The sequence below is a fragment of the Miscanthus floridulus genome, chromosome 10 (assembly GCF_019320115.1).
Source record: "Miscanthus floridulus cultivar M001 chromosome 10, ASM1932011v1, whole genome shotgun sequence".
Classification (NCBI taxonomy): domain Eukaryota; kingdom Viridiplantae; phylum Streptophyta; class Magnoliopsida; order Poales; family Poaceae; genus Miscanthus; species Miscanthus floridulus.
Window position 1 is genome coordinate 109,295,520 of NC_089589.1, and position 10,016 is coordinate 109,305,535.

At 53.7% G+C, this 10,016-nt stretch overlaps 1 protein-coding gene, 1 long non-coding RNA gene and 1 pseudogene across 2 annotated transcripts; 1 reads left to right on the forward strand and 2 right to left on the reverse strand.

The window, feature by feature from the left end:
• The first annotated feature begins 1,537 nt into the window (after positions 1–1,537).
• Positions 1,538–3,259, forward strand: LOC136485298 (DJ-1 protein homolog E-like). The gene is made up of 3 exons (XM_066482209.1): positions 1,538–1,873; positions 1,960–2,424; positions 2,539–3,259. The coding sequence occupies exons 1-3, from the start codon at positions 1,700–1,702 to the stop codon at positions 3,100–3,102; spliced, it is 1,203 nt and encodes a 400-aa protein (XP_066338306.1). The 5' UTR covers positions 1,538–1,699; the 3' UTR covers positions 3,103–3,259.
• Positions 3,260–3,520: 261 nt separating this feature from the next.
• LOC136489259 (uncharacterized) lies at positions 3,521–4,996 on the reverse strand (annotated as a pseudogene).
• Positions 4,997–5,228: 232 nt separating this feature from the next.
• On the reverse strand, positions 5,229–5,650 carry LOC136486410 (uncharacterized). The gene is made up of 2 exons (XR_010766791.1): positions 5,560–5,650; positions 5,229–5,452 (listed from the first exon to the last, which is right to left on the reverse strand). It is a non-coding gene; the product is annotated as an uncharacterized lncRNA (long non-coding RNA).
• Between the last annotated feature and the right edge of the window lie 4,366 nt (positions 5,651–10,016).

Below are 10,016 nucleotides of genomic sequence, written 5' to 3' on the forward strand. Positions count from 1 at the left end.
CCTGAGCAGAATTTGTATACATTTATTTCATCAGGATTCAGGAAATCAGGTGGACGAGACGATCCAGCGGCATGGAAAATTGCAGTGGGGATGGGCTGCTGCCTGGAAGCCCACTCGGCGAAACCTCACAAGGAGCCATTTTTTCCTTTTTCGGAAAGGCCCGAACATCATAACAAGATGGGCCTGGAAGGCCGTTTCTCACATGGGACTCTTCCCTTTTCGGATGGGCCCAAACATCATAATAAGATGGGCCTGGCAGGCCCGTGCCTTTGTGTCGGCACGGCCGCACGGCTACTGTAGCACTGGTGTCTGTCGTTGGTGGAACATCTGTGTTTAGCTGTAGGAATTTGAATTTTGGGGCTACTGTAGCACGTTCGTTTTTATTTGGCAAATAGTGTTCAAACATGGACTAATTAGGCTTAAAATGTTCGTCTCGCAATTTCCCACCAAACTGTGCAATTAGTTTTTCTTTTCGTCTATATTTAATGCTCCATGCACGGGCCGCAAACATTCGATGTGACAGGTACTGTAGCAAATTTTTGGAAGTTAGGATGAAACTAAACAAAGGCTTTTTTTTTTTCATTCATGTGTCGTCCTCTAACGGCCTTTTTTCATTCATGTGTCGTCCTCTAACGGCCTTTTTTCTCGCGCCAAGATGTGCCACCATACCTGTCGGAGAACGAGCAGGAAGCAGTGCTCGGCCACGTCCAATCCTTGTCTGCGCCTCCTGTCTACGGCCCAATGCCATAGTCCGACAGCGAGCCAGAGGTGCCCATGCACCCCAAAGGCGCTTGTAAGCAGAGAGGCTGAATGGAGCGCCATGTAGGCAGATCGCGAAGAATACACTCCATCCTCCGACCATCTCCAAACCAGGATGTCCTCAACATCAGTCAACTGGACTGCCTAAATCATCATCACGGCGTGGCGCGCCCAGCACCATGCAACCGATTCACGGGCGGATAATATAAGCAATCCACATGTGTGTAGTCACTTAACCTCTCCTGACACGTGTTATATATGTTAATACTAATTACTGTATAGTAAGTACAGGGCTTGCATTTCTCTGGCCGTCTCGGTCCGTGGCCGTGGCTCATCCGGGAATCACGCGTGACGCATGCGATGCCCATGCCCTGAACACGTGCGTTGTCAGGACTCGGGATCCGGAACAGAGATTTGATCCAATCGTTTGTAAGAAACCATCGTAGTTTTTATACACATTAACGGTACTATCTCCTAAGTATTTTGCTGATATGATAAGGTAGTTATTAGAGAGAGAGCAAAAATCATAGAAACCACGAGAACCAAGATATGAAGGGGTGTGATTAGTAGAAAATAAAAAAAGAATATATGTGATAGAATAAAAAATTATTCTATAAAAACTATTTATTAGGAGCATAGTCTCTATACGTAGTATCTATCCAAATTAATATGCACAGTGTTTCTAGCATTGGACTGCCCTGATTCTGCCCCCATCTCTTTTTTTTTTGCGCTCATAATCCTGTTCCCATCTACCATGAATGTTTGGACCATTTTTTTCAGCGGTCGATCCACCAGTCGTGATCGACGTGAGCAGATCGATCAGAAACTCAGAGCTACTCCAGCGCGCCCACTCCTACGCTAGCTGCCAGTGTCACTACTACTCACTACTCACTAGGACGCTTGCAGGTCCAGAGCGAGCAAGGATCGATCAGGTCCATCCATGGCGGCCCCCAGGAAGGTCCTCATGCTCTGCGGCGACTACATGGAGGACTACGAGGCCGCCGTCCCGCTCTACGCCCTCGCCGCCCTCGGCATCACCGTCGACTGCGCCGCGCCCGGCAAGAGCCCCGGCGACTCCTGCCTCACCGCCGTCCACGACTTCCTCGGCTTCGAGGTACGTCACGTCACGTACTACTCCTAACCAGCAGCCACCCCACCCCATCCCATCCATCCATCCTCACGCACGCACGCCGCCCGCAGCTCTACACGGAGCTCACGGGCCACCGGTTCACGATAACCGCCGACTTCGCGGCGGCGTCAGCGGACCCGTCTTGCTACGACGCGCTCGTGATCCCGGGCGGGCGGTTCACGGAGCAGCTCAGCGCGGACGCGGCCGTCGTGGACCTCGTCGCGGCGTTCGCGGCGCTGCGGAGGCCCCTGGTGCTCACGTGCCACAGCCAGCTCCTGCTCGCCGCGGCCGGCGGGCTCAGCGGCGGGGTGCGCTGCACGGCGTTCTTCAGCTTGCGGCACGTCGTGGAGATGGCGGGGGGCACGTGGGTCGACCCGGAACCCTTCGGGCTTTGCGTCGCCGACGGGCACGTGCTCTCCGCCATCGGATGGCCCGCGCACGCCCAGATCGTCGCCAAGCTCCTCCACGCCATGGGCGCGCGCGTCGTCGTCGACGCCGGACGCGGCGGCGGCCAGCGCGTCCTCGTCCTCTGCGCCGTGAGCTATCTAGCTAGCACCTTTCCCTCCCCCCTCGCCGTCCTTCTTCTGGAAGTTTGCCTTGTTCGCCAGGCGCTCGTGGCGCCGCCGCTGATCTTGATTGGCCGTGTGCAGGACTACGTCGACGACTACGAGGCGAACGTGCCGTTCCGGGCGCTGGCGGGTGTGGGCTGCCACGTCGAATCCGCGTGCCCGACCAAGCGCAAGGGCGAGTCCGTCGTCACGGCAATCTACGACGCCGGCGCGCCGGCCCCGCCGGGCGCCACGGTCACGGTCAGCGAGGAGAGGCGGGGCCACAACTTCGTCGTGACCGCCGACTGGGCCGACACCAGCGCCGACGACTACGACTGCGTCGTCGTGCCCGGCGGCCGCGCGCCGGAGCTGCTGGTGACGCACGACAGGGCGGTGGCGCTCGTGAAGGAGTTCGCGGACAAGGGCAAGGTGGTGGCCAGCATCGGCCAGGGCCACCTGCTCCTCGCCGCGGCGGGGCTGCTCAGGGGCAAGAAGTGCGCCAGCGGGGTGCCCATGCGGGTCGTCTCCAGGCTGGCTGGCGCCGAGGCCGTGGAGGCCGAGGGGGCGGTCGTTGATGGCAAGCTCGTGACGGCGGCGAGCTGGATGGACCTTGCGCAGTTCGTGGCTCGCGTCCTTGACCTCCTCGGCATCTCCGTCTCGTTCTGAATGCCTGTTGCATGTCTGCTCTTCAACTCTGGGAGCACCGAACACTCTGTTCTGAATGTCAGTTCTTATTTCATTGTTCGCGAGGTCTTACTACTTCAGCGTTTTTGCTGCGACAGTAAAATGCATCTTTCTGAATAAAGCACATCATTTATCAGTTCATCACCGAATTTCATAACAGTTTATTCTGCTGCATTTTAACATCTTTCTGCATTTTTTTTCAACTCTGACGAATTTTGACATATATACTAATCCCCGCCTCCTCCACGTATGGTTCACGCCACTACTCATCATAATCATAAAGCTTCTTTTCTTCATTACTTATGAAGTTTTTCTCTTTTTACTTTGAATGAGTTGAGTTGGTGAAATCATTTTTTAAGCTTCACTTCACCACGTCAATACTAATTAAGGTCCTTTTCAATTTCCACGCTAAATAAACTGAGATCCGGTGAGGCCAATTTTTTTGGCTTCATGGATTACAACAACTTGTGACATTTTAAAAAGTGTTCTTTTTTGTGTCGTCATCTCCGGCTCCTTATTAACATTGTAGAAAGGAGCTAAAAGCCGCTTGAAGCCCCGCCAAACATGGCCCTCTTAATTCTCCTGTAGTTCATCCGCACATAGGTGATTTTACTCGGACTACCAATAGGACTAGGGAATGTGTTGTTCAGTAGGACTACCACTGTGGACATCTCTCCAGCATAATTCTTCCCCCCTAATGAAGAGACGGTGTTATCCAAATTGGTGCAGGCCAATTAAAGCCATGGATTGCGAGATTGGACCTCACCAAAGCCACGTAGTGTCTCAGTTTTGAAGTCCCAGATGCCAATCTCCCTCAAATAGTGCTTATTGCCACACATTTCTTCGTCAAAGCCATCGGTAACATAAGCAGAGTCTGGACTCAACTGTGGGAAATCCTTGGTAGAAAGGCACACCGCAGAATTAGAACCAAGAAACAAAGCGTGGTCTCCAATGCTCGTCAGCTTCACGCGATCATGTTTATCAATGTAAACCTTGTGGATGTAAGACTCTGTTATGCGAGATACCAAGCATGGATCATCAACCTCATGGGCAACCCCCACAGGAAGCTCAACGGGAAATCCTTGGTAGAAAGGCACACCGCAGAATTAGAACCAAGAAACAAAGCGTGGTCTCCAATGCTCGTCAGCTTCACGCGATCATGTTTATCAATGTAAACCTTGTGGATGTAAGACTCTGTTATGCGAGATACCAAGCATGGATCATCAACCTCATGGGCAACCCCCACAGGAAGCTCAACGGGAGTGGCTAAACGCTCGATTTCTTTCAACCTCCACACTTGCAAGACATCACCCGACGGTGTGAGCATAAGATCTTTGATTGGATCATCCCACGGTATCGCTAGCGGCATAATGTCCTTGGACACCGGAGAAGGGTCACCCAAATCCAACGTGTTCATGGAGCCGTCGAAGCTTAGCACATAGAACAAGCCATCAATCTCGTTGTAGATCGCGTCACGATAGCCGCTGACCCATCTGAGCGTCTGGCGAGTGATGTGAGTCCACCGGTTATCGCCGACGCGGGCGAAGGAGAGCTCGCCGTCCGGCCGGTGCAGGAGGAGGACGACGCAGTCTCTCCCCTTGGAAGGGCTGCAGGACATGACCACCTTGTAGTACAGAAACAGGCGCAGCTTCTGCGCCGGGTACTGCACCGGCGGCTCTTCGGGGTTGTCCCGGTCCTCGCTCTCCTGGACGGAGTACACGAGGCTGCCCCCGCCGTCCAGGAAGCTCTGCACATGGTAGAGCGTCGTGACGGGCGGCAGCGCCACCTGCGCGCCCGAGAGCGGGTTCACGAGGTGCAGGTCGGACGCCTCGTTGGCCGTGTCGAGCCAGACGCAGCGGTGGACGGGTGCCACCATTGGTGGGAGGCGTCGAGTTCTGACTCCAATTCTGATGATTGATCCACGGGAGAAGATGGCGAGGCGCGCCGGAGGAGGCCTGGGCCTGGCCCGACGAAAAGATGTTTGGCCCAATTCGCTCCATCTGCTCGACGACATCTCTAAGAACTAACTAGCAGGTACCCCCGTGCTTCGCACGGGTTAGCAAGCCGGAATTATAGCACATCATATGATTATACATGGAACAAAAAGATTAGCAAAATTAGTTATAGATGAGTTGTCATTTGAGCCAATGTCAGCATAGTACATGGATGTTTCAGTTGGATATGGAAGCTCATTTTGCTACGGGCCAAAGAACTTTCAATGGTTGGCAAAGCTGTCCACCAGGCGAGCGAGGATTGTTGTGGGATGTGTTCCATCAGACTGATTATGATCATGAAAGATAAAACATCGAGGACCTGGAACTGTGCAGGCAGACTGAAAAGTACCTATGTTAGGTGCAAAGTCGAAGGGTATACATTTGCAGACAGAAGAACAATATGAGGAAACAAAAACTAAATTAGCAAATATGGCCTGTTGCTTACTGGTAGGCATTGCAGTCTGTATACTATGAGGAAAATCGAAGTCGGAATTGGATAGTCAATTGCTGCACACACCTGTTGTGACCAAATTTGCCAATATGGTAAGTGTGTTCTCATAAGTTTAGACTAAAGGAAGCAACCGGGTGTAAGCTCAAAAAAATATGGTCATAAGAGAGCATGCGGGAAAAAATTTAGAGGGTACCAAAGGTAGTATACTAAATAAGCAGAGTAAGGGGGTGTTTGGTTCGAGCTACTAAACTTTAATAGCTACTAAACGGTTTAGTCACTTTTAGTAACTTCAGAGTTAGGACTAAAGTCCTTTTAGTAGCTTTTAGTCATATCGTTTGGTTAAAAAGTTACTAAAATAACTAAAAGCTACTAAATTTAGTAGCTACTAGATGAACCAAACAGGCCCTAAAACAGAATCAGTATATAGTATCCAGTAACTGAATGTTGGACCACTGCAAACTTGTAGTACAACTAAAATTTGGAGGACCACTACTTAGGAGGTCAAAATGTTCTTATTTTTAGTCAGGCAACGGAAACATTTTTTCTGATGGGTGCAAACCAACCAACCTGTACAAACTTAAAAACTATCAATTATGACCACTAGATGCTGATTCAATGGATAGGACGAGAGTTGGGATTATTTTGCACTTAAGCCCCCCACCTGTCGGCCTTTTTTTTTTGCGCTTAAGCCCCCTCACCTCTTCCATTGGATCAGCATTTAGTGGTTCCGATCGGTAGTTTCTAAGTTTGCACAAGTTGAATGGTTTGCACCTGATATGTTGCCGTGAACAAATAAACCAACTGTATTAGACTCCATGGAGCAGGAACACCTGTGTAAACAGGTAAGTTTTCATGCCAATCATCACAGAAATAGTAACATGCGCTTATCTTTGAGCAGAACAGTATGCTTGACACAAAAAACAATGTATGGTCATCAGTAGACAAATAGGACATAAACAGTCACAAATTACAACCGTGCAGGATTAGTTCCTGTACTGCTGCTCTTTGATAACCGACGGAAGGCATTTAGGGTACATAAAAATCTGATCTTTAAATTTGGTGGTCATAGCATGTGTGAAGCTACAGCTTTAAGAGAGGCGCTCCCAAGGTTCTGCAAGACATTACCATGGTCCCTGGTTTACATCCCGAACCCTGTGGCAACGGTAATTTCCATGTAAGCTGATGAGTAGCACTACGTGAAAAACGGTCTGTAGCAACGGGATAAATTTTTTTAGGGGTGGCTGGTGATGGAGCCGCTCCTACAGTGGTGTGCTCAGGAGCCCAAAGATCAGCCGCTCCTACAAATGGAACAGCAGGGACGGCTGGTGATACGAGCCGCCTTCAGTATTATGATTTGTAGAGACGGCTCAATCATCAGTCGCCTCTATAAACGCTGCACGTACAAAAGGCCGCAGACTCCTTTCTCATCCTCGGGTCGCTCACTCGCACCCCGCCTCCACCTGCTCCCTCCCTCCCTCTCACACCGCGACGCCCTCCTCGCCATCCCTGTGCAGATCCGGCCTCCTCCTCACCTCTCCCGCCCTCCTCCTCGCCTTCCCCACGCAGATTCGGCCTCCTCCTCACCTCCCCCGCCCTCCTCCTTGCCTCCACCGCGGCGGCGCAGAGCCCCGGCCGAGGCAGCGCACGGGTGCTGGCTGGTGGCCGGCGGCAGATCCACCCTCCTCCTCACCTCCCCCGCCCTCCTCTTTGCCTCCACTGCGGCGGCGCGGAGCCCTGGCCGAGGTAGCGCACGGGTGCTGGCTGGTGGCCGGCGGCAGATCCGGTCACGGCGGGCCTAGATCCGGTCCCCACCCCCACGCAGCGAGCGGAGGCTCGGAGAGGGGCCCGCCCGGAGCGACGTGATGCAGCCGAGGCCAGAGGACGCCATGGAGGAGGTGGAGGCCGAGGCGACGCAAGGCAGCGGGTCGCAGCGGCGCGAACGGCAGCCTAGGGTTTGCCCCCTCCGTCGACGGTCGTCGCCACAGGCGCGCACCACAGCGGCGGCATCGCAGGCCGTTCCCACGGACTGTCCCCAGCGGTGGCGCCCCAGGGATGGCCGATCCCGGCGTAGCGGCCCTTGGCGGCGGCGGCTGTAACACCCTGGTGTTACATTGTAACGTTTTGCTGAAATAATTCGTAACCATCTGATTTATGTGCATTGGTGTATGATAGGCTTTATAATCCATGTTTGGCTTGGAAACATTTTTACGAAACGTAAAGAAAAAAAGGTTATGTTTCGTGTCACATAACGCGTTTATTACCTGAATCAAAATTTTGTTAACACAAAATGTTATAAACGTTTTGGGAATGATGATAAAAAGTTGCGGTCGATGACATGGATGGCTAGCGCATACTTCCCGGGGGTCGGGTTTGGGGTTTCGACGCGAAACCTTTATAAACGACGCCCTCCGCGGCGGTTTTTGAAGTGGTCGACAAAGCCACCTTTGGCATTAGTTGTGGAACAATTGTCTTAAGGAGTAGCGAAATGTCGCAACTATGGGTGATGGCTCGGTGTACCCCTTGTCGCATCGAGCAATTGGCTTAGCGTTTGGGACATGGCGTACGCAAATTCTAGCTGCTTTAAAAATCATGCACACCACCTGGCTGGGCGCTGGGCGTGGTCACCACCACGGTCGGCTTGCCAACGCGCTGTGTCGCGCGGGCTTGAGCCACTGCCGCGCTCGGCTGTGCTGACGACGCCGTTCACTCGCACGCCCCGCGCGTCTTGACGCTCCGCCTCGCTGCTGCTCGCCTCGCCGACTGACGCGTGGCGCCCGGACCACGGCCGTGCTCTGCCCGCGCCTTGCTCTGCGCCACCATGGCCGTGTCGCCACCGGGTCCCACGTTCGTGTCGCCTGCGGCTACGTTGGTACCACGCCTGGACTCCCTTGGCTGCTTGCACGCTGGTCTATGGCCTGCTTCGCCATCACCTCGACATCGCGTTGCGGTGTCCGTGGGCTGGTACTACCCGCAGGCGAGCCATGCCGTGTTTCGTCGTTTGCTGCTGCAGCCGTGCGAACGGCTATCGGGAGCACGCCCTGAGGTTCCCCATGGCCAGGCAAGTCAGTACCGAGCGTTGACGTCGCTGGTGAGCCATACCGCGACGGGACCTCCTCTGTATCCGTTGTCCCCTTGCCGTCGCGACCCCTTTTCTTCCAATTCGCCGTAGTGGGTGCACCGCTTTCCAATTGGCTTTGCTTGCAGCTCCGTTAGATAGCCGGTCGTCTAGCCTACCCCACCACGCTGCCATTCTCGACTCACTGTGCTTCATTTTTGGACTACCGCGCCACCGGGTCCATAAGGCCGTGCCGACGCCCTCCAGCGGCGAGCCAGTCCCGCAGTGCACCTCGTGGCGATTCAGTGCACCCACAGACTCGCCATGTCCTCCTGAGCACCCCGCGCACCTCAGTCCTAGCATCGCAGCAGGCTAGCCCCACCGCCACGGTAGTGTCCCCATCGGTCATCACCGCACCGCCGCGAGCTCACGTGGCCAGCCTTGCTCAGATCGCCTCCAACCTAACCGTCAACGCAGGGGTGTCGGTGAGTGCTCCCTGGTGCTCGCTAGCTCGTGCGCTGGCCTCGCCTTCGATGTTGCTCACGGGAACGTGCTCGCTCTTGCAGGTCGGGAGTCACCGCCGGGAAGGGGCTTCATCTCTGCGCCTCTGCTCGCCGTGTCGCCTCCGGTAGCTTCGGCTTATCGTCAAGGTACTTATCGACCCCTTAGGTAGACCGTAGAGGTCCAGGTGAGGCCAGCGTAGTCATCCAGTGCCGCGCCGTCGCGCCGGTGCGCGCCCTGGGGGGGCCAGGGACCTCCTCGCGGTGAAGAAGAGGAAGTGGGAGGGTGTTGGTGTAAAACGGTAGAGTAGTGAAACAGTACCGTAGAGCTCGTAGTAAATGCTGAGTTCGTCGGGGGTGTTCGTGCAATTTTTACCGCGCGCGCAGGCTTTCCCCTTCGCGGGCCGTTGGCCATCTGGGCCGCGCCTCCGCGTGGGCCACGCGCCTGGCTGCTGTCGCGCGCGGGCGGGATGGCGAGTTGGGTCGGGCCGCGCGTCGTGGGCCGGTCAGGGAGGTTTCGTTTTCTCCATTTCATTGTATTAGAAATTGTTTATCTATTTAGGTTATGAACTGAACTTCAATAATTAGTAGTAAATTGCATGATTGTCCAAAAATAGCGAAACAAAGTTTGTTAGGTTCGCAAAAATATCGACTACCTGTTAGTACAGTTGGTTCCCCATTAGTGGTTAGGATGGTAGGCCCATAAGCTTGAAGTAGAGGGCTTAGCGGTATATCGATCTTTAATTGCAAGATTTGTTGTGGTAAACCGACGATAACTTTAGCTTTGAAATCGTTACCGTAGTTTTCCTTAGGCATTTATATACTTGTTGTAAAAACGGTAACCATAGAACGAGTTGTTTAATGCCGTAATTATTATCCTTGCCTTATCGTAAACT